At 44.5% G+C, this 24,476-nt stretch overlaps 1 protein-coding gene across 5 annotated transcripts in view; it reads right to left on the bottom strand.

The window, feature by feature from the left end:
* The window catches only part of LOC108033762 (protein abrupt), a 47,639-nt gene that overhangs the window by 17,485 nt on the left and 5,678 nt on the right, over positions 1-24,476 (bottom strand). For 4 of the 5 annotated variants that reach the window (XM_017108339.2, XM_050885600.1, XM_017108340.2 and 1 more), the window contains exons 3-7: positions 17,669-17,936; positions 7,634-8,428; positions 6,849-7,464; positions 6,454-6,744; positions 6,109-6,307 (exon numbers count right to left, since the gene is read on the bottom strand). In XM_017108339.2, the coding sequence (XP_016963828.1) occupies positions 6,109-6,307; positions 6,454-6,744; positions 6,849-7,464; positions 7,634-8,109 (1,582 nt within the window). In that variant the 5' untranslated portion in view covers positions 8,110-8,428; positions 17,669-17,936. The remainder of the gene's footprint in view (positions 1-6,108; positions 6,308-6,453; positions 6,745-6,848; positions 7,465-7,633; positions 8,429-17,668; positions 17,937-24,476) is intronic. The other variant, XM_050885601.1, reaches the window with a different exon arrangement.

Raw genomic sequence — 24,476 nt, 5'->3', positions numbered from 1 at the left:
CATTTGAAACGGACTCGAACTCGCACTCGGATTTGGTTTCGGATTCGGATTCGGATTCTGTAAACGAAATCCTTAAGCATACAGAAACGGACGGGGTGTGGGCAGATGGATGCTTTGTTGCTACACACGACCACTTGAATTTAAAATACAACGTGGCAAAAGGGCCGCTCTCAACCCTTGGATCCCTGGACTGGGAACCCGAAATTCAACCCTGCCCGAAAACGAAATAGTTTTGAGCAAAACTTTTGCATTTGGCCGTACTTGTGTCTGTGTGCGTTAAGCTCAAGTAGAAGCAGAGGGAATTTTGTTTAAATTTAATGTATTTCCTTTGGCAAACACTTGTCCACTCCCACCCACCGCTTTTGCAGCCCCAGAGCGGGATGGATGGAGCTATTCCTATTCCTACATACATAATAATAATGGTTTTTCATTTCCATTTTTCGCATCTATTTCCAAACTGTTTGTGTGCGTGAGTGTAAGTGTGCGTGCAAAACAATTTCATTTGAAGTTTAAGCAGAAAATTAGAATTTTCAAGTGTTGCAATGGGTTTTCCAGCACCGGGAGGACCACCCCATACATAGTATATGTGGAAACCTGTCCGCTGTCCGTTGCTGGGTTGCTGGGTTCTGGCTTTGGTTCTTCCTTCGAGAGGCAGCGTGAGGGTGTGCGTGTGTGGAGCGCACAATGACATAATCCCTCATCTACATAAACATTAGAGCGGGAATTTAACTCAAAAGTTTTTAGTTTCGGTTTCGTTTTCGGTCCATCCCCCAATTCTTCGGGCCTGTCCTGCCGGACGGACCGTGTGTGGGCCCAAAGTGTCTCCGGTCCTGCCACTTTTGCCACTTTCCTGCCCAGCTTTCGACCCGCTCCTGTCGTCGTACGTATATCTGGTCGAATAGGCCAGGAGGTATCCAACTTATGTACTCAGACGCACACCCGTCCATTCGCCAACACTCACTTGAGTGTGACGTGCAGCAGATGGAGTTTTTGAAATTAATTTGATAACATTTTTGTTTTGCTTAGTTTTCGAAGCCGGGCGTGGCATTGGGCTAAAAATATGTATAAAGCCATCGGTGCATATATGTTCGAGAATTATCTGCCACAGTTTTGGACGACCAGCGAGTAGAGTAAAGCTGCTAAAAAGTGAATTCTTTTAAGGGAGGAATTTGAGCTTAAAATGCTAGAAACTTTAAGTATTTTAACGATATTAAGCAATTAAATTGGTATTTTGAGAGTTTAGGCAACTGAAAAATTAAAAAGGTAGAAACTAATACAGAGTGCTGTTATAAATATATGAGTCTCATTTCATTTATCAGTAATTTTCTAAGAAAAAAGTATAGATCAGTTTTAATAAAAATTGCATTATGTCTTATCTTTATCAACAGTATTTAACTATTAACCGTTTTAATTGCGGAGCATATTGGTCTGGAAAATCTCCAACAAAATGTTCTTCCATCAAACAATTAAATGAAATGGATTTCCTTCCCTAAGTACCATTTCATGAGCGGGGATCGTCAACCTTTGGCCACATCTCCCGGCGACCAACTTTGGCATGACATAACAATGTCTCGGACAAGGATACATTGAACGATTGAAGCTGGGCCAGGACACAAAGATACGGATACATGCGACAGACGCACGCACTGCAAATGTATTTCCAATCATTTTACTCATTATCCGGCAAAAGTTTTGCGGCCCCCATGTGTATGTGTGGGCATGTTGTTCTACTTGAGCGTTTTCATGTCCTTGCCTCATTTGCAGCAGCTGGAGGGGGAGGTGTTGGAGCAGTGGGTGCTGGGGCGGTGGGGGGGTGCCTCGTAAGCAAAGCTGGCCACACTAGGCGCGGTGAGTTACAGAACAGGACCCCGCAGATACTGAGCTAAAGTATGTACGAAAGTGTGCGGCGTGTTGGCGTTAATGGTTCTTGATGAAATGAAATAATGGGTGCGTTTATTCACGTAATGTATTTGTATTTGTTACAGCTACAACTTCTGTGGCACCACACATATTTACAATAATAACACAGCTCGTAAACTGAATAACTGAATGGAATGATTGAATGCCGGATGGAATGAACGCGGCGCCCAGGCGACGCCGACAAAGGGCAGCGGTGGCTAACAAAACGCTTTTCGTTAGTTTTCATTATTTTCCGCATTTAAGCGTATTTATTCCGTTGTTAATCGAATTTATTAAATGCAAACACGCCAACAAACGCTAGCCAGGACTTGTATACACAGCAGAGTACGGCGGGGAGTAGGGGACTCGAACACGCACCTTTCGAACAGACCACATCCCCACGTCCCGGCCAAACTGGGTGCGTTTTGTTTGGTCTGAGAAATAATGTTTCTCGCATGCTTATTGCCTTTGCTGCCGGCTGCTAATTTTACGCATTTCACGCAGTTCTTCAGGGGAGAAGGGAAAGGGGGTAGTCGAGACCCGGGGAGCGTACGTCATTAAATGTCTCTATCGCAGGGTCTTACACCCAAAGCCAGCACAGACACACACCCACGCAAATTATCCTTGGCGCAGATTCTAATCCCTCGCCTGGCGTACATTTTGAGTCAGCAGATTCGCCACTGAAATGTAATTACGGCAAGCGATGCACTCGGCAGCAGAGATCACACCGATCTTTTCGACTTTAGCACCTGTAATTGCCTTTAGTACAAAAGTCTAAAAGCTTCTAAAGGGAGCTCGTAAAATTTCAATGTAATTTACACATCTTAGAGTCATCCCAAGAAGATATATACCCCGAAAACCAACAAACCGAGTCCCTACAAAGAAAAGGTATATCCTTGGTAATCAAAGCAACTGTGACACATGCAGACGGGCGATTTAATCATCAAGACCGTGGTAAATGTATTCCAAACTGTGCAATTTTTTCCCAATCTTGGCGCTGCAGCCCAAGGAAGTGGCATAAGATGGCGGGGCAGAGAAGTGCATTTGAGCAGCTGGCAAATAGAGCCCAGCCGAAGCAAATCGAAAGAAACTTTGCGCATTAGCTTCCAAATGGCAAATGCCCAGCGACGGACAGACAGCGCCAGTTGGTCCGGCCAAGTTGGCTGCTCCGCCCTCGCCACGCCCCGGGCCGCCCCCCGACTTCCGGAAACTTTTGCATTCGGTCTGGCCAAGAAATGAGCAACTGGCCTCATATGTCAATGATTTCTTTCCATTTCGCTTTGGTTGCTTGCCTTTCCTCGCCCACGCCGTCGGCGCCAAATGCAGTATTCGCACCTTCTGCCAGGAAGCCTTTTTCTCAGCGAGTCCACCCCTTTTCTAGATTTAGCTGATTTGAAGCAAGCCATCGCAGCCTCCCTTTGTCCTGTCACACACACACCACCTCCCCTTTGCTGTTATTATTTTGGCTGCCATTTATTTGCTGTCAATGTTTGGGCCATCTCCGAGCCACCGCCAACCACCCAACCACCAAACCCCCCACTGAACCACCACCCACCGCCCACCTGACGAGGCCGCAGCCGCCGGCCTGGCTGTCCGCTTTCTTTTTTGTCTCCCCGATATCATTTTCATTTTAAAATGTCCTCGGCAACGACAGCGAAGACGCCTCCTAGCAAGAGTCCAGCTTTTCTATGTCCTGCTTTTTCTTCTACAGTTCTTTTGGATACACGGAGAAAAACAAAGAAGACCATGACCCCTTTAAGCTTTAAATATTTTAGATCGTATCACAATTTATTCAAATATATATTGCGCATTTTGTATTTGACTACTTTTCAACCAGAGTTTGCAAATTTTTATCTTGTATTTAAAAAATTTTTTCGAGTGCATGTTTCCCCTGTTATTCTAGTCCTTTTTGTGCCTGCTCCTCGAAGACAATTTCGGGCTAGCTCTTGCTTTTGGCCCGGCCGGGGCCACTTTATAAATGTTTCTGCAATGGATTTTTGCAAAGTAAACTTTTTCCTCCTTTTCTCGTTCGTCTTTTGTAGTTTTTGGGCCCGCATCTGATTGCGAGTGTGTGACATTTGTGGGGGCGGAGTGGGGCTGAGGGGTCCAAGTAAATATATTAAAATGCAAACCCAACTCATATTACTGGGGCAGGATCGGGATAGGGGACAGGACTTAGCTCTCAAGTCCTTGCGCACACATGTGCGCAATTTCCAAGTCCGTTTTCGGCCATTGCCGATGCCCACCAAATAAATCGAATGCACAAAAATGCAATAAAACGAAATAAAATCTAAATATGTATGGTCTCGAGTGTCGCCCTTTTTTGGTCTGCAAATGCTGGGCGGGGCGGGGAAACGAAGGGGAAAATGTGGGCGGACATGGGACGAAAAACAGAAGGCAGGAAAAAACTTATCATTTTTATCATTGCGCAAAAGTTTATCCTTTTTGCTCGGGCCGTTAATATTTTCGATTCGGATTTCCAAATGGCCAAAAGTCCCGGGACCGCCCCTGCGCCGTTGTGACTGCTCGGAATTTCAAATGACTTTGGCTCGTTCCGAAGCTTATTGAATGTTTATGCTTTATTAAATTTGATTTCTCTTCTCTGCGCAGCCATCCTCTTCAGCCTTTCGGTCCGGTGTCTCACTAAACTGACCAAGTGCCGGCCAGCATTTGTTGCAATGATCTATGTGCCCTGAATATTAAACGGCGCCCGGGGCTTACAGTCGGTCCCCGAACCGGTCGAAGGATGGAATCGGTCCGGGTCTCAAGGCGGGGCTATTATCATTTTAATGCGCGTTAAATGCGACATTTGCGACATCGGACAAAGTGCGTGTCATGTGCTTAAGAACACAAACAACCCGGAGGAGGCAGGAATAAGGATCTGGTCGAATCATATTTGTAAAGCTTTTATCTGCACTGGGAAAAAATGGATAAGACTGGGGGTTCCTGAGTAAATATATCCTCTCGAAGGAGAAACAATTCTTTAAGCCAAAGAATTCTAAAATTGAGTTTCTAAAGGAAGCAAACGTGGTTGGTGGGTTTCTGAGTACATAGTCTCAAGACCGCCTTTCGTCCAGTGCACCCTATCTCCACATCCTTCCGCTTCACCATCGAATGGTAATCATAATCACAATAACCGTAACAGCAATAGCCGTAGTTATGTCGATAGCAATAGTGTTTGGTAATGGCAATAATCATTTTTTGTCGTCCGTTCGTAGAACATTTGCACATACGTGAATGGCCGGACATTACGTACCCCAAACCGAATGTGTTTATAATCACACGCCGAATGTTCCGGCCAACAGTTACACATCCAGGGCCTAATGCGACACGTGCTTCGCGCATATTTCTTGGCCCTCTGGACGGGATTGGGAACGGGATTCGAGTAGGATCTGGTAGAGGTTCTTGTTTTGGACCAGCGACCGTTGGTTATGGGCCTAATGATTGCCACCCATATGGGCTGGTCAGCTCGTTAAGATCGAACATTGGGAAAATTAAGCTTGTTTATTATTGGAATAAGATATGGGGTTATAGAAATGGTTCTTTTGTGAGTTTCACTGCTTAAATGCTAGGCTAATGCTACTTAAGATGATTTTTATAGTAGTTTTACACATGAATAGTATGCAATAGGTCTACAATAAGCCGATAAGTACTCGAGAGGAATTTTTTTCATAGGTGGCCAATTATTTTATACATTTGTGATGCTCGTTATCGGCTTATCCTTTGAGAGTTAGTTACATCCTAGTATGTTTTGAAAACTATGCAAATCATATACAAAACATCGGCTTTCTTTCTGTTTTTCACAAATAATACAAAACAGGCAAGTATTCGATTAATCGATAACGTCTCTTAAAATTTGTTTTCAAATCGTTTTTGTTTCTTATTTATAACCTCTTTTATCGGTCTTAAAAGTCTAAAACATCTGATATTTATTTTATGCCAATTAGTTGCTGTTCTGAATACGTGTCCTGCCAAATTGTTTATCGATAAATCGACAGTTAGTTACTTTGTATGGTATGCAAATCAGGTCTGGCAAAATGCAAATCATATGAGTAAATTGTTCTTTTTCAACCACTCTTGTTCCAATCGATTTGTAAATCATACACAAGAGGCAAATATTCTATTTGGTTTCGTATAATAAAGTGTAAACGAAGGGCAAGCTCGTTATCGATATATAATGGGGTATATTGATGTGGATGCTCGACTTACCGAAGTCACTGTTGAGGCCGGAGGGTCCTGGCAGAAGCCCGGGAATGCCCTGGAGTCCGAGGAATGCATTGGGGAACGAGTGCGAGCGCTGATTGTCGATGCCGTCGAGGGTTCCGTCGTGCTGTCCATCGCCCCGATCCGAGGGCTCCGTGTCACTGCTGTTCGAATCCTCTCCTGCGCTTTGGCCCAGGTCGTGTTTCTGTGGATAGACATTTTCAAAGTTTTAGACAATCCAAAATAGGGCAAATATCAAGATTTAAAAATGTTTTAAAATCCATAAAGAAATTCCCGATATTACGCAAATTTAAAAAGTATAAAACATTTATATTAAAACGTAAGGCTCACCTGATTGGCCTGCTGTCCGTTGCTGTTTTCCAGAGCCTGTCCCAGAAGCGATTCCCTCAACTCCAAGTTGCGCTCCCGATCCTTGGATGTGTCCCGACCACTCCTGTTCCGGGTGAGGGGGTGCTGTCCGGCTACGGGGAACTCGCGGTCGAGCAGTAATCGCTCCGGACTGATGCCATGCTGGGCTCGGAACAAATCGGCGCTCTTGATGCGCTTCTGAGGGGGCGGCGTCAGGTGGCTCTTCCGACTGCCCTCCATCTCGCCCATGTCCCAGTGGTTGCTGCTGCTGGCCTACAGAGTTGGCAAACAAGGAAATATATATACCTAAGGTTAGTAAAAGTCTGGATGGGGCAACCAAGTCGAGTGCTAGCATTTCTTGGAACTGCACACTTTACTTTGCTGGGATTGGGATTCGGGTTCGGGTTTCTTACGGGCGACGCTGCGGACGATGCCTTCAGCTCCTGGATGGCGGGCGTTCCACTCGCACCGCCACTCTGTCCGCTGGCGCTGCTGCTGCTGGCCGTTGCTGCCGCTGCTGCTGCAACTGCGGCGGTGAGCGAGGCGGCCGCTGCTGCTGCTGCCGCTGCACTCGAGGCGGTAACCGATGGCGGTACCTGCGGCGCACTGAAGGGGGAGTTCAGGCTGCTGTTCTGGGACCCGCTGATGTTGTTGCTGCTGCTGTTGTTGCTGCTGTGGTTGTTGCTGCTGCTGCTGTTGCCATTGTTGTTGCTCGCGGCACTCGCTTGAGTGGGTGGCAAGTAACTGCTAATCTTGTTGTGGTTACTGCTCTCGGCTATATTGTTATTGTTGTTGTTGGTCAGGCTGTTGCTGCTGTTGTTGTTGTTATTATTGCTGCCGCTGTTGTTCTGACTCAAGGCGGCGGACAAGGCCTTCGAGTAGGGATAACCACCATTGACATCCGCCAAGCCACGAATCTGCAGCAGGTGTGCGGTCTTCAGGAAGTCGGGCAACTGTTCGTGGCTCACATTCACCTCACCATTGTACATAAAGCTAAGAAGGATTACAAATAATAATACAATAAATTAAAGTTGAATTTCTGCTTTAAGTGCTAACATTTATAAAGTCGACTAATTTTTATATTCTAGAGCACACTGATAGAGAAGGTTACCACGAAGGCAACTTTTTTTGGAAGCCGTATGTGATTTGTTGGCAAACTCACCTTAGCAAATTCTCCACATCGTCGCAACGCACGTCGCGCAGGATAACGATCGGGTGCTCGCAGGGATTGGCCTTGAGCAGGCGGCGGAAGTAGGGACTGCAGGCGCTCAGGACGACCTTGTGGGCTGTGAAAGAGCGCTCGTCGCAGGCCAGCGTCACGTCCACGAAGTCCTCCTCGTCCCGCAGGTGCCGGAAGGAGCTGAGGATCGAGCTCTGGAAGTCGTTCCACTTGAGGGCGTAGTGCTGCTGGTGCTGCGAGTGCTGCTGCTGGTGCGAGAGGTTCAGGGAGGGCGGGGGCGTGGCCGGCGAAAGGGCGGATCCGGTGGCGGCCATCGAGAGCGAGGAGAGGGAGGAGAGGGCGTGGGCGGCTGCGGCGGCGGACACGGAAACGGAGGAGGTCGCCGGCGGCGGGGGCTCCATTTTGACCACGCCCGCGTTGTTGTTCTCCGCCGTCTGCAGCTGTGTGGATTCGGTCATTTAAGTGGACCTTGTCTGGCCGGGATGGGATCTGACGGGTGGTTGGATGATTGGTAGCTTGGCTGTCTTAATGGACCCGGTTGCTCCTTCTTTTGTGGCTAATTCCCTTGCTATTGTCGCAAAAAGCTTCCCTTTTTGGTGGGCGCCTTTGTTGAGTGTGTTCTCCTCTTTTTATTTGTGGGAGCCTGGCAAATATTTGCACTGCCCGTCCGTGTGTGGATTTTCCGGCTTCTCTGCTAATTCGGCGGCAGCCTCGCGCGGCTTTTGTCCATTTTCACCGGACTGTGCTTGCCGCGGCGCCCATGGACGGAGCTGTTCGCTGGAAGGAAAAGAAAAACAGAAATTAGGTTCAGACATCGAACGGCTCAAATCCAAATACAATTGCTCGGGCAGGTGGCCCAATCATTAAATATTATTACCAATTATTCATACATAAGCAGCGGGACCGGGACGTGGACTGCCGCTGGATCCGCGGTTGGTCTAATGAAACCATTAATTACCCGAGCGGACCCGCCGAACCTCCGCCGGACCACCGAGCCATCGAGAGCGGGCCACTTGTCGGGGGCATTAGACGCAAATCAATTTAATTTAACCGTTTACAAGCCACAAAACAATGGAGCTGAAGTTGCCTGCCACTCCACAGATCTTTGACTTACACTTGGGGAAAATATTCACTACCATTTTAACAATTGACTAAATTTAAGCTGCTTTGGGATAGCAAAGAAGATTTCCTGTAATGTTTACTTAAATTTAGGAACAGCTAATGCTTTTATTGAAATAATTTCTGCTGATATAATTGTTTAACACAGGGGTCGAAATAAATAAATTCAGAGCATTTTAATTTAAACTATCTAACCTTTTTGTGTTGCCAGAACATTACAGTAATTCTTCAAGTGCACAATCCAAATAGAGTACAAGATCATTAGAGGAGTTAACCACCAACAATCCATCCATCTTCAGTGCGCTGCTGCTTTCCCCCGCTATGAGGCAGAAAACCAACCTGATCGATGTACCGCCATCAAAATATTTATAAACGCATTCATCTCGAGGTTTCGAGGGTTCAGCCTGTCGCTGGTCTTGGATTACGATCGCTGTGAAGACTCGGATTTCATCTCTGCGATCGAATATTACGGGAGGCGGAACTTCCCAATCCCCATACCCTCCACCTTTGGGTTTTACAAATTCTTCGCCTGCAATTGGCGCCTGCAGTGGCAGGCTGGTAATTCTTCACGGTACATGTGGAATTCCGCTTGAAGATCATGTTCACAATTTCGATGGGTACTCATTCACTTACTCACTCTTTGCCGCACTGACTCACGTCGTCGGTTGATTAATGATGGGGCCTTTTAAACTCGATTATGGCCATCACTTTTGGCCGTGACTAAGACAATCGAAGGAGTCTGGCCAGCAATGCAGCAAATTCGTTTGAAGCTAGTGAGCCACTTGGCAAGGGTTAATTGTGCAGTGAGTGAACGGTGGGTTGCATAATTAAAGAAGCTGGGCAGTACTCTACAGAGCCTTAATTCTTACTAGTTATTTATTATACTAATTGCAATAAATGCACTGAATATTTTATTAGTTCCACGGAAGTAAGCCCGTTTCGTGAAAGCCTCAGACAGTTAGAGCCCGAACCAATACCATAATATTATAGATATTATAGGTCGTCGGCAGACACTCCCGAAACCAAAACCCTCTGCCTTCGCTGAGCTGCGTGCATTCGTTTGCGCTAATTTATGAAGTAACCCAAAACAATTTCATCATAACACATTTGCTGACAATTATTTCGTTTATTGAACAAACATTCTCTGCGCCTCGCACATCGCATAAATTCGGGGCTTCGGCGGGGGCAACTGCCATACTATACAATAACTAACCCGGCCAAGACACAACAAAATAAAACAACAGATAGTTTCCGGCTTGGTAACCGAAAAATATGTAAATGTCGGGCGGTAGGGGAAAAAAGGCAGCAACAAATGCGCTTTTCACATGTAATCAGCGGGCCGTATGTGTGTGCGCAGGACGCAACTGCATTCAGCATGCATGCCACACTTCAAATGCCCAACTTTCAAATGGCAGAGTGCAGTGGCAACTGCCTAAAACAAAACATTTCAGAATTTTGCGTTAACAAAACACAGCACGCTTTGGCAGCCAAAAAAGGCCAAAAGCCATTCGTATCTGTGTGTGTAATTGAAAGGAATATTCGCAGGGGTGAGGAAAGGACCTCGGCTTGTCCTGGGGCTGGAGTTGAGCGTAACATAATAACAAATAAATGTAAATGATAATGGTAAATAAAAAACGAATTACTAAACAACACACAATCATCTGCAAATACACAGATATCTAGGCGTGTGTATGTGTCACACCCGTCAGGATATATATAATGATCCATCCTATATGTGTACGTATATGGCTGTGCAAACACGCGTATGAAAAAGGGTTGGGGTCGTATCTAGAACTGCGGAAATGCCAGCAACAACTGCTTTTGGCCATGGGCACAATCAAATTTGTACTAACTATTTGAACACCCCGAAAACTTTGCGCCGGAGGGTATATCGAATTGGGAGAATCTTTTGCAAGGAGCTCAGTAAAGTAAAATAACTATTTTTGAATAGTTATTCGATGTGTGCTTGATTTTAAACTGAAGCCTATCAAAAATCAATCGCTTGTGACTCGGAAAGTGTAAAATAAGAATATACAGTGTGCAAAACCTTCCAAAAATCACTGGGTATATTAGCTTCTAATAACTTTTTTCACTTCTCGTCGCTTCTTATTTTTGGTAAATTGATACTATGCCCTGGCAAGTGAACTAAGTTCCTTGGTAAATAATTTGGCCCCTCCGTGACGCGTCTTCAACCCCCGTTCCTCATGCCATGAACACTCCTTCCACCCCTCTGACTACGATTCAAGGGAGGCGCGTTATGATGATGATTGTTATTTTTACGATTTGCATTTGAGCTGTCAGTGGGAGAATCATTGAATGTACACAAAGTCCGAGGTACAAGTAGCTGCTTTGTGTGTGTGGCTTTTTGTTGATTCCCTCATTATTTTTACAGTTATGTTTATATCGTTTATGACTTCATATTGCAGGGCGTTCGTCCTTGGGGAACGTGAAGGGGAAGCCATAAACAAAATTCACGCATGAATATAAAATCAGGAAATTGTCTCAAATTGGTTTGGGATGGGTCCATTTTGTCAAGTTATGTAGCTCGTAAAATTGGGATAGAAATAAGTTGTACAATCTGAATGGGTTTTTTTATTTTAGAATTCTCTTAGGACCATGCTTGTGATAAGGTTGATTACGTTTTGGAGCAAAATGTCAAATCGAATTATATACGGTGTCAACAATGCAATTTCGGTAACGCCTCTCCAACTCCGCCGCATTATTCCGGGGGGCGCAAGGATCGAACCTCACTCAGTGCAAGCAAATTAGTTAAAAACCAATTAAAATCGCTCATCCGCCACGTTGACCGAGCCGACGCCACACGATGATTGCGGGGGTGGATGGTGGGCATACACATGTACAATCTGTACATAGGGTAAGTCTATGTACTGGCTGTGTGAGTAGTCTACACACGATTCGGGTCGAAATATTCTAAAAATCCAAATTAGAATGTCAATAAAATGCCATTTTTAATGAAATAATTAATTAGATTTCGCACATCAACAATCTAACACGCATTTGCGGACCAAACACCCAAATGCATGCATATATATTCATCTGTGTATCTATGTTTTCTATGCGAGACAAAACCATTTTTAGAGTTGGCCCGTGAATTCGTGTGAAATTCACATGGGGCACTATAAAGAATGGTGCGAAAAGAGCTAACCTTTTTTAAATAGACAGATTATCTGAGACAGACGGGCATGAAACCAAATCTCTTTGGCCTTCAATTACCAAACTAATTACAAAATAGATTTTCACAAATAATTTCAAATATAACACTCTTGAAAAATAATATGGTTTGAAAATAGTACAATTTCCTGCTTTATACCCATATTTTTAATTTTAACTTTGATTTATTTGCTTGTATTTTTCTGCAGATTTTTAACGAAAAATTCTCTCACGCTCACGTATCAAAAACAGATGTATAAATTAGCATACACGCCAACACAAACGTTATAGTTGAATTTAGTTGTTGGACACCATTTTGTTTGGAATTTAGAATTCGCCTCACCTCCCACAGTGGCTTTTCCCAATTTGCATGCGTTTCTATCTCCATTTTCCCTATTATTCATCACGCCATCCCATTCTGTTGTGTTTTTCTGCTGGCAGCAGCGCGATTTGTTCGATTTTCAATTATTTAAATGGTTTTATTTTCGTTCGCCTCACATACACTCATTTGCATTTCTGGATCCCCAATGCCCGGCCCCACCGCCCCCACAATATCATCGCCCCCGAGTTGGACACGCATCAAAGTGGCACTCAATGGCAGGAAAAAACTAAAACGATAAGAGGACTGAGATGGAACTCGCAGCGACTTTTCCTAATTGCCCCGGAGACTTTAAATTGAGACATGAAATTGAATAATTCAAAATAATTAGCAGGCCAGAAGACAGCCCTCAGTCGCAGTCTCATTCCCATTCCCATTCTCAGTCGCAGTCTGGTCGCGTAATTGCATTAATGATTTTGACAAATAACCGTCGCCAAAGTCGCCTTTGACTTTGACGGTGACTTGATGCAGATGAGAGGCCGAACTATATCAGGGAAAGGACTGGGTGACGAGCTGACTTCATTACATTAAACGCAAAAATCAATCCAGGTGAGAGCGGAAGATTTAAGACTCACTGTCCTACACTTTTGTTAAAAACATGGTATAAGTTCTGAGCCTACAATATTGTTCTTTACTTTTTGATTAAAACTTGATCTCAAGAAAATCTTCAAAATACATTCCTAAAAACTGGTTCTAACTGGCTTTTATTTCTCAGTGCACGGCTTAGACAAATCTGCGATCCATTTCATGGATAGACATTGAGGGGCAGTCGAAGCCAGCTGCTAATTAAACTAATTGAGTAATTTCAGAAATTCAGAAATTAAATGAGCAAATAAAGGTTCCCAAACACAGAGACATAAAAAGCAAAGCCAAATTTTGAAGCGCAATAATCGCGAGCGCAATCGAAACTTAAACCTGAAATGGCCTCCAAAATGGGTTAGTGAGGGGCGAGATCTCGCATCCATCCGTCAGGTGCGTGAGACCATTACTCACGGATCGCTCTTGGGAGATATGGGAGCGGACTGCAGTGCGTTTTTATTGGCACCCACTACTCCACTATCCCCCCTTACCCACAACGTTGACTGAGAGCAACCTGTCCTAATTAATTTCCAACTTTACCGAAATGGCCATCTTAATGGGGCGAGTCCACTAGCCGATAGCCATCTCAATGGGCCGCAATTAGCCCGGGGCTGTTATTGTTGCTGCTAGTTACTATTTGCTATTTGGTAGTTTCGCATGGCCGAGAAATGTGTGGCTAAAATTTATGCAAATGCCGATTCGAAGATGCCGTCACTCCAGCGGGTTTTCAACTTTCTTTTGAGCAACAGAAAATACACATAAAGATAGTCGAATGGATACATGGCTAGATATCAGGCTCGTATATACACAAATGTCAATGAACTGTCGTCTACAATAAAAATGGTTAATATTAAAAAAGAACTTAAAAACCGAAGCGTAAAAGAAGAAATTGAAGATGCGGAGACAGAAATTGATCTGTTCGGCCAATGATAGGAAGAAAGAGTGAAGACACAAACTAAATGTGGTATTTGAAATTTACATAAACTGGCCATAAATTAAATTAGCCGGAGCCAAAGCCAAAGCTGGGGCCAAAGTATGTGCCAGATACGAGATGCAGGCCAACAAGCGACCCAGCATCATCATTATTCGAATACAATTAACACAAAGAGAAAGCAACTACGACAGCAGCAGCAACAATGGCCCTAAGAATGAATACGTATCGCTCAGATATACACCACATACTGGCATTAATTTTCCCTCTGGTATGCCCGCCGCCGACTTTCGGACATTCGGATTGAAAAGCCATAAAAAGCCGAAAAACAAGTTGAATCCACCGTAGAAGAAGTAGGAGAGATCACAGCCAGATCGCACGTCTCCAGATACAGATACAAATGTATCTCGGCCTGTGAGTGTGCGTCGTATCAACATCTTATAACATTTAATTCATTGTTCACTATTTGGGTTTATCTGTATTATGTATTATGTATTCCATTTTGTAGTTTTCGTTTTCTGACGTTGTTTTCTGTTTGTTTGTTTATTCGCTCTTGGCCGATTCGATCTCGCGTTGTAAAGTGCTTCGGCTGCCTGGCCACAATGGAAAACGCGTATTGGCCAAGTTGTGCGTGGCGCGTTTGTTGTCATTAAATTTGCGTTTATTTCATTGGTTAACTTGTCTCCCTTCCTCTCCTCCGTTTTCTATTTTTCTAGCTGCCTCTCTCTCTGCCTACCTCTTCTGCATCAGTTTTTTCCTCTGTGTGCGCGTTTTATTGTTTCGTTTCTTGTTCGGTTTCAATGCTTTATTTAATGATCGTGTTTACATACTTAGCCCATCTCCCTCGCCCACGGTGTTCCGACCAAATTGTTTTTAGAGCCGATTCAGATACAGGCCCAGATATGTGGGCAATTCAATCATAGCCCCTGGGCGTTATCAAATTATTACGGAACTAGTTAATTTATTAAAAAAAAATGTACAAATAATCTGTTATTCTTAAATATTGGGTTATAAAAACACGACAAGCGACACATCGAAAAGGCATATACTTGTCCAAAAACGCTTTGGAAAAAAGCAAAAGGTTTCACTTATCGGAAAGGAATCTATTATCGTTTCCTCCCCGAAGTGCCAATCCGATTTCCAGGTCCAGCCGGGATTATCAGGCCAAGCGGCTTTGATTGGATTCGGGGGTCAACTGATGGATCGATATGTGACCGGCGCTGACAACGGTGGTCAGGTTAATTATAACATTAGCCAACTGACAACTGGTCAGCGGTCCTGAGCTCGGGGTATGGAAGTAATCCAAGCCCGCAGTCGAGCACACACAGCTGATTTGTGAAGCGGAAGGTGTTTGCCATCGACATCGGCTTGGCATCGGCATCGGCATCCAAATATACTTTTCCCACACTGCCGAGGTGTTCACACCGTCCGGGTCCCCTCGATGAGTCTCGCCCCCCCGCCCGGGTTTTCGGATCGGGTTGGGTACTCGTAAATTTCCATATGACATTATTAGGTGGTTCGCTGGTTCATCGGTGCCTGGGTGCCTGGGTGCTCTGGTGCCTTCTGCCTCGGGGCTATTATGTCATAATTTTAGGAAAAAGTGAAGCGCTCAACCAAAATAAATTAAAAATTGCTTTCATGCTTGAATCGTTCGGGGGCGGGAGACTGAGTGAGTACTCGGCTGCCTGCGAATCCGGCGAACTTCATTACCGCCCGATTCATATCCAAATATAAAGCACGTTGTGACATTGCCACGGATCGATCCCCGGTCCGGTACACCTCTGCCACACACTCGCTTCCAAGTGTTTATGGTCGATTGGAAGTTTATAATGGATAATACGCTGTGCTGCTGCCCTCCTTCTTCTGGATTCAAATTTAGAACGCCGGGTGAATGAAGTGCGCAATATTCAATTAAAGTCATTATTATTAGTAATTTCCCTTCGGCAGCAATTGCCATTGATTGTTCGTTAGATGGGCCTGGGTATCGAGCGATCCATCGATCGAATGATCGGTAATCCCACCCCCACCCGCACTAATTGATATTCGAGTGCGATAGACTCTCGGCCCAAGGGGCCAGCTGCATTTTGTTTGAGAACCGAGGACGGACACCAACCGGAAAAATTCATCAATTTCCAATTTGTATGTATTAAGGCGAGCGGCCCCAGCCACCGCACCACCACCCACTCCCCCTTTTTCTGGGCTAAGCATAATGAGGCATTATGCAAAAATGGACGAGTATATTTTTTCGCTAATGAAGAGCTGTATTTTTCAGTTCGCTTGCCTACATACGGACGTCTTTATTAAAAGTAATTAAGTCGTTGTAATTGTCGTTTGACGAAATGTCTATTAAGTGGAGAAGGTGGTGGGTGGGTGGGTTGATAAATGGGATTGTTTTGACGTCTGCCAGAAAGCTGCTTAAATTTAATTCAAGAACTGAGAAGGGTTTAAATGTGCCTCACACATTCGAGGAACTCAACTACAGTTAAGCAACTGTTCTCTACGTTCATACTAGAATAAATCAAGTAAAAATATATTTCACTGATATGGGCCACACATTTAAAAAATGAAACTGCAATTTTAAAATCTTAACATCGGTTTAAATGGAGTATTACGACTTCGGAACTTGGAGTTGAACTACCCCATGGGGTGAATTTCCCCCTCGAAACACGAATCCCTCCACAGTCCTCCGTTTTTGCCCCACTCCACTGCTGGCGTCATTGAAGTAAGTAATAATTGTGTCTAAATTTGTACGCAGACCATTTGAATCTCAATAAAATTTATAGTTATGACGAAAATATCTGCCCCAGCCCCTCGGCGAGTCGATCCCGCTCTGCAGGCAAGCTTTAAAAGCATTTCGGGTTTTGGGTAGCCAACGCGACCGTACAGAAATTGAACTCAAGTGCAGACAATTGAAGCTCCTCAGAGAAATTTTTGGACTGCGGGCTTTTGCTTTGAAATTGTGGGATGGGTAGGTGGAGAGGACTGGGGAACGGCACCCCTTTAGATGCCGAGTGTGCATGTGTGCGAGCTCAGATACATCTTTGATTTTGATTTCAATTCTCTATTTGTCCGACCGTCGTTGTTTTTTGCAAGCGGTTATTAACCAATGCGAAAGTCAGCCGACGGTCGAGTACTCGCGCCATTTGGTTAATTGATTCCATCGTTTGCCATTCCCCAACCACCACCCACACCCCCTGGGCACCCAACCCTCAAAAGTCTTTCCTATGTGATTCTTTTTTGGCGTTTGCTTTGACCAATTCAAATTTGTATTTTTATTGTTGCCATAGAGCGACGAGCACAAGTAAATCTGTATCGCAAACTGTACAACCGAAGGGGTGCACAAAGAATAGTCCTCTCATGGTCAAATGTATTTCAATTTTTCAAGTTAGGTATTTTGATCTATGAGTTTTGGATGAAAAAGCGTAGCTAAGGAAGGATTTTATGAAAATAATTTAGAATTCTTAATATAAAATCTTTTTTAAATCCAGTGCCTATTCCAAGTAGAAAACAATACAATTTCTTCCGGTGCACCGTCAGGGGGAGGTGAGTCAGTTTATGGGAACTAGAGGTACCTCGGGGTGAGGACTTGGAGCTTAGAGGAGACTGAGACCGCCACAATTACGCCAAATTAAAAGTAATATTGCGTCGCTCTTTGATTCTATTAAGACTGTTAACCGGGGGTTCGACAGAAGGGCGCGGAGATGGGGCATAGAGGGCCGCATCGAGGGATGCCAACTCGTTCACATTTAACAACATTAAGAAGCTTTTCAATTGCGCGGCATTCAATTAGCGAATTGATTTGGCCAGTCCACTTAATGGAAATTTGAGTGGTACTCACATGTTGCTGCTGGTTAATGCCGCCGTTGCTGTTGCAGTGGCAATAGCTCTGGAGGCTGTCGCTGCTTCAGAAGACTCCGGTGATGGGGCTCAGCTTTTGATTACAGATGTTGCTGCTGGGTCAATGGGTAAAGTTGCAGCTTGACCGGTTGTGGCTGCTGAAGATCCGTGTATTGTTGCTGCAGTTTGTATTATTTTCGAATTTATGCGACTGCTGCAGTTGCTTCTTCTCCCTCCAGCTGCACAACCTTGACTCTGCAGGCCAGTGTCTGCAACAAAGAAAAAACAGTTGACCATTAGAAGATATTTTGGATTCACCCTCGATTCGTTGGGACTGCGATAAAAGTGTCAATTGCAATCAGAATTTATTGCCACCTTTCGATGCGTGGCTCAATTCGTTGCATTGGGATCAAAGCCGAAGCAGAGATCGACCGACCCCGAAGTCGAATGACCGACGGACCCAAGACTAAACCCGACTTGGTTACCTGTTTACCTGTTCGTCCAGCGGTCTAATTGCACCCACTTAGCACTCACACACACTCTCGAGCGGGGCAACAATTGCTGTTGATTTTGGCCCTTTTGATCCCACATCTATGGAATGTATAAATTTCCAGCTTGACACGGCGGTCTGCCCTTTGTCCCTGTACCATAATCAGAATAGTTCTCGGTCCGAGAAGATCCTTTCTGGGGCGAATTTCAAGGCCCGCAAGGTGGCCGAAAAATCTTCAGATTAAGGGATAGTACCAAGCATTTCCCCATTTCTGACCCAGAAAAGCCTCCAAAAAAGAATAACAATAAGCAAACTAATTACTGATACGCGTGGAAATTTTCGGCAATAACAACGTCCAGAAAAAAGGGTTCGGTGGTGGAAAATTATGCGCTGCAATTTTTATTGCCTCATTGTTCGTAACATGTTTCTGCCGCTGATGTTGCTTTGGGTGCTTTGCATTGTTCCGGCTTTGTTTCTTGGACATTTTTGGGTTAATGTTAATTACCCGAACTGCTTTCGCACAGAGGAACCCAAAGCAATTAAAATTTTTATGACGCACTGAGTTATTACTTCAAATCCACAAACTTGAGTAATGGCCACGCCCCCGCACGCTGACCTCACCAGCCTCCCCGGCAAAGGACGTGAGAAACTCTTCCAGAAAAACGCCAAAGAAAAGGAAAACGAACGCCCCCGAAACGGAGAACAACGAGAAAAATACGGAGAGGCAAAAGAGGCCCAAGAACAAGGAGAGATATTAAAAAGATTTATTGTTTTATGATTTCCAGAGGGGTCACGACCAGCGGCGGAAAAAGTGCAACTGTTTCGGTCAAGATTTTCTACCTGGGCGGCGGGAGGTCAAAGGTTAATCGCGCTGATGAGCAGGCTCTTTGTGATCGGTAGCACCCAAAACCGATACCACTTGCACTTTCACTGCCTCAAAACAGCAAAGTGAAATGCTGTAATTAAACTCTAACTATCAAAATGCAATAAATTATACAAAAACCTCCCACTTCTCGTTCCTCATGGCATCCCAACTCATCTCCGACTTATAGCTCTCGACATTTCCATCGTTGATAATTTACATAAAACGATTTTCGGTTAAATTTCAAACCATTCAAGCGGCTGCAAGTGAAAAGATTTCCGAAATCAGATATGTGAAAGTTTATTAATTAGCCAGCAAATGCCAGATCTGTGAGAGACCGAAACGGCGACGCAGTTTCGAGCTGACTTCGAGTTAGAAACTAAAACCTGGTTTTAAATAATAGTTAAGGTTATAGAGAAGCTGATGTAGAAGCTGCGAAAGATGTACATATTTTTTTAATTAATAAAATCTTAGTTTAAATGCGTGCAGAGCTCTGGATCTGTTTGTAAAACAATCTAAGATTACCAAAAGATGAATTTAATTTAGGTTCATCGCTTGCCGATAATTACAGATATGATTCACCGCGTAGTTATGCAAATTTGCCATGTGATTCCAGCTTTTCCTGATCATTAATTGAGGGCTGACGTCACCCAGCCGCAATGCTTGTAATTACTTCTTCCACTACAACTAACAAGCCACAAGTCGAAGTTGTTTTCCCTACGAGTGGGCGGAAATATCGGAGGGTGGTGGGGGGTAACAAAGGATTGCATGATTAGGACGCATATCAATTACTGGCTACAAGACTTCGCTCTCTCCCACACTCCCTATCCGAGTTACAAGCCAAATGCGATTAACATAAAAGGTCAGCAAAAGCTACGGGAGAACCCGAAGGCCCAAACACCGAAACCCCAGAGCACAAAAACAATGGAAAGTGGTTAAAAAAGTAGTAATAGGCGTAGTAAGAATAATTGGTGATAGGGGGCCTAGAGGATGGAGGACGACCTGGTGCGTGTTTTGGGGTTAGTCCAGTAGTTGGCGTTGTTGTTGAAACGCGTTGACTTGTGACCATTTCATAAATACCGTTATAAACAAATTACGACAATAATAACACAGCAACATCACCGACGGCGAAGGAGCAGGACAACGTAGCTGGAAATACGAAATTTATTTTTTATTGCCCGCATTTACACATGTCGAAGCAACGCCCTCGAAAGAGTTCCCTTCGACTGTCACCCACATTCAAGACCCAAAACAAAAAAATATGAATTTCTAATGAAATTAACCTCCTGCTATGCTTCCTTTTTGGTTGCGGGGTAAGAGTGTTTATTTGCTGACGGGCCCACAACTATCCAACCATCCCAAAACAGCCTGACCAAAGGACAGCTGGAAACCGGCGATCCTCGGGACCCAAAAAATGCACAAGTTATATTATCCATGTATCTATGAATTCCCATAACTATTTTTAAATATATCCCCGTAAATAAATATCCTAGATCAGACAAAATGATTTAAAAGGTTACTTATCTTTATAAGTATGAAGTTTAAGAACAAATGAAAGATTCGTTTCCTGGGCCTGTTAAAGTGAATGTAATAAATATTTTTAAAAATTTGGATTCAGTTTTTTCAAGTATTTTTCTAAGTGTCTTTCCTCACTGTTACTGCCATTGACCCCTTCCCAGCAAGCCGTCTTTCTTTCCGTTCGCACATTGTAATTTTCGGTAATAAAAACATTTTTTACTTCATAATTTTTTCGAGAACGCGACTGTATTATGGACGGGATATTAACCTACCTAGGATAATTGCAGGACCCCGAGAATTACTAAACAAAAAAGGTGGCAAGAGGCTAAGGGAAAGAGAGTGTGTCAGACCAAAATTAAATTGGCTTAAAATATCGGAATACTTGGAACGTTTATTTATGCGCATTGTGAATCACCTTCGAGAGGCAAAGAATCGACAGCTGGCCAAAAAGTGAAGAAGAATCTCCGCCAGAAAAGAAGTCGGAGCCAGCGACTGTCCAGTTAAGCTTAAGTGGGTATTAATTTCTCCCCAATGACGGGTCGTCCTTGCCCCGCACCACGTCCCCATCTGCCTTACTACCAAAACAAGCGATTGCATTACCACAAAACTTTGAGGCGTGAAGGGAAGGAGGCGGTTGGGGAGTGCGGTGGGGCAGGGAGGTAAGCAGTTAGTCACAAATACAATCGCGTAATTAATTAAGCGCGTCAGCTGGACAGTGACCGCTGTTAGGGGTGGGGCGGAAGGGGATATTGAAAGGATAAATACAGTGGAACCCATGAAATATTATGGAGACATTAAATTAGCTTGATGAATTTTATTTCTTTTGATGGTATTTTCCAGCTTAAAATGTTAACTAAATACCAACTTTATACCAATTTTGATGAGTTGCAATATTATTGCAACTATATTAAAATTAAATTTTTAATATATTGTCAGAGATACAATTATATATAATTATATACAATTGAACAACAATCTTGGTATTCCAAGTACTGTGGCTTAATGTAATGCCCGATATATAGATAGATTTGTGTGGGAAGAGGATTTGGGAATTGATGAGGCCCACTGTTCGGAGTTGGGAACCCATGCTGGGCAGCGGTGCTTAACCCGAGACACACGCATTGTTGACCGGATGGATTGGATATGGAATCGCAGTGGGTCGGTCGCGGTCGGCGGAAGGTGGTCGGCAAACACACCTCAAATCGCGTTTTGTCCTTTATCAGGTAATTCACTTTTTAACTTGCTCTTCGCCTTTTATTCTGTAATTCCACTCGAGGCCTCATTCCCTTTCCCCGACTCATTCTTTTTCGCTTTTTGTAATTGTTTGCCATTAATTACAGCAACAACAACAACGACACCAAGAACGGCAACAAGGAGGAGCTCAGTCGCAAATATTTCCGCTTAACCTCTTCCCTCACCACGGATCGCTTGGCTGGTTGTTAATTTTATTTATAAGTCCGCATGACACACCTTCCTTTCAATTCGATTTACGATCCGTGCATTAACGGTTAATGGCAGGGTCTGGCTCTGGCCACTGTCCCTCCCACCTCGGACACCGTCCCGTTCGCAGGCTTAAAACAATTGACATTCTGCCATTTAATTGCAACCGTCGATGGCATTAGAACTTGCCCAAATATGATTTCCGTTTCCGGCTACGGCCGCCGCCCCCGCACCCCCACCACATCATAGAAGGCATCGAGCAGGTTCGATGCAACACGAAGTGATTCGGCTCCAACTCGAACCGGGGTGCCCGAGCGCCCAGAGAGCGAGATGGCGCGCGAGGAGGGAGACAGCACGCACTCATATTCATATTCATTCATTCGGTTCGCCAGCCGGCAAAACGGCAAGAAAAACAATAACAAACCCCAGCTGAGAAAATGGGGGGTTTGGTTTCGTCTCCGAAAAACCTAAGAGAAGCCCGAAAGAGACGGAGCCGCCAAGAGCGCACTTCCCAGACTGCAGTCTCGAGTTGCACACCAACGCCACGGACAGAGCCGAGACCAAGGAGTACCCATGGAAGGCCAGTCCGAGTGGCGACTTCTTCTGTGGAAGGGCCCAAGGGGCTGGGCGCCTTTATTTATTGCAGCTTCGATTCTGCCACCGAGATTCCGGGTGCGGGGGTGCAGTGGTTATGCCATCATCTTGTGCGACTTTCTGCAGGATGGTGTGGGCAATCTTGGCGGTACAGGGGCCACTAGTAAAGGAAGACCAATGGGGTGCAAAATTGCATTATTTCTTACAGAGCCCTATACCACATGTGAAGAACTTCTCCTTGGATAAAATTTAAGACGCATGTTCTTTAGCCATGAATTTTATTAAAATTAAGTACTATTTTAGTGGACTTCCTTTAAAATTGATGGATCAATTTAAATGCATAATGAATAATTGGATATTTCTAAGAAAATATAGAAAATTATCGTAAGATTCTGGCTGCCTAGTCCCATTTCCGAGCGCCCCTGTCTCTTTGGGTGTGTGCAGTCTTAAGCAGTATTTTCGTTGTTTGCTTTTAACCAACTCGGCGCTTGGCTCGCGGCCAAATCGAGAAATCAAATCAATAATTTGGCTGTGGCATGAACGGCGGAGAATCGGGCAAACGGCTCTGCCAGAGAACTGCATTCGCCGCACGTTGCACAGGGCTACCGCCCCCGCCGCCACCCCCGTTGGCAGTTGTGCCACCAAAAACAGACGACATCGTCATCATCCCGTCATCGTCATCATCGCCATGGGGTTTCCCCGATTTGTCCTGTCTACGAAAACGCTTTCACACAAGAACAACAATCGCGAACGGCGAAATCAAAAGAAAATCCGCAAGCATAAAAATCAAATAGCGCTGGGGGCCAAAGCGACCATGAAAAGGGAAAAGTGGATGTGGATGTGGCGCTGGGAAAAATGGAGAAAATTGCGCTCGGGAAACGGGCGGGGAGGCGGCGGGAAACGCACACGCTGAAATGGGCGAGTCAGCGATGACACGTGCTTTTTTGCAGCTGTTTTTCGTGGAAAACTCGCAACTGTGCGAAAAAAAGGACAAAAACAAAAATCGCAAAACCAACGCACACACACAGTTCGAAAAAGGCAAAGGATGAGCAGGGGGCAACTGAATCGCGAATTTTTGCAGCCGACGACAGCCGAAGGCGATTCGAGGCCTTCAACTGCAGCAGCGGTAAAGGATTAGGGGGTCAGCGGTCAGGGGGCAGCACAAGTGAGCAGTGCAAAATGGGAGCAAAGAGAACGGCGAAGAGTGCCAAATATCAAACGGCAGGAGTCGCATCCTTCCGAAGTATTTGTTTGCCGCAAATGTGTGAGTGCAAGGGGCAAGCAGCCTGCAGGTGGCCACCGATTTGTTGTCTTTGTAGCCACAGTGGACACTCGGACAACGCGAATTCTTAGTCGAATTGCCAAAATATATGTTTATGTGTATTTATATGCTTCATCTATAATATTGGTTTGCTTGAGTTACTTTCTTCGTATTTGATTTTCAAATTACTTTTTTTGTAAGATTTATTTTTAAAAGATTTTTTTCGTAAGATTATTAAAGATTCTAAACTCGACTGGAACACTAATGAACATTTGGAAAAACTACTGTTTCAGTAAGAAGCGTTTTTTGGTGAACTTAAAAAATGTGAGTGGTGTACCCATTTGGAAGTATTCTATTTTGCAAGATGGAAAACTAATTTTGCTTATTTCCAAACCGTTTTTGCTAAAGATTCGGCGGATGTAAGTTCGACGTAGGGGAAGCCAAGAGATGGGAAAATATTTTTGAATTCGAATTGCAAAAATACCAAAATACTAAACCGTGCAAGCTAAGCAACCTACTCCAGCTTGCCAGTGACCACCGTAGCTTGTATCCTATGGTATCTGTGCCCAGGAGGGTTTCGTGTGTTTGTGTGTGCGAGGGAGAAGGGAGCCGGGGGGAGTGAGACGGGCAAACAGACATCCACA

Source organism: Drosophila biarmipes, chromosome 2L (assembly GCF_025231255.1).
Source record: "Drosophila biarmipes strain raj3 chromosome 2L, RU_DBia_V1.1, whole genome shotgun sequence".
Classification (NCBI taxonomy): Eukaryota; Metazoa; Arthropoda; class Insecta; order Diptera; family Drosophilidae; genus Drosophila; species Drosophila biarmipes.
The sequence above is the reverse complement of the archived record's forward strand: the minus strand, read 5'-3'. Positions and strand labels throughout refer to the sequence as shown.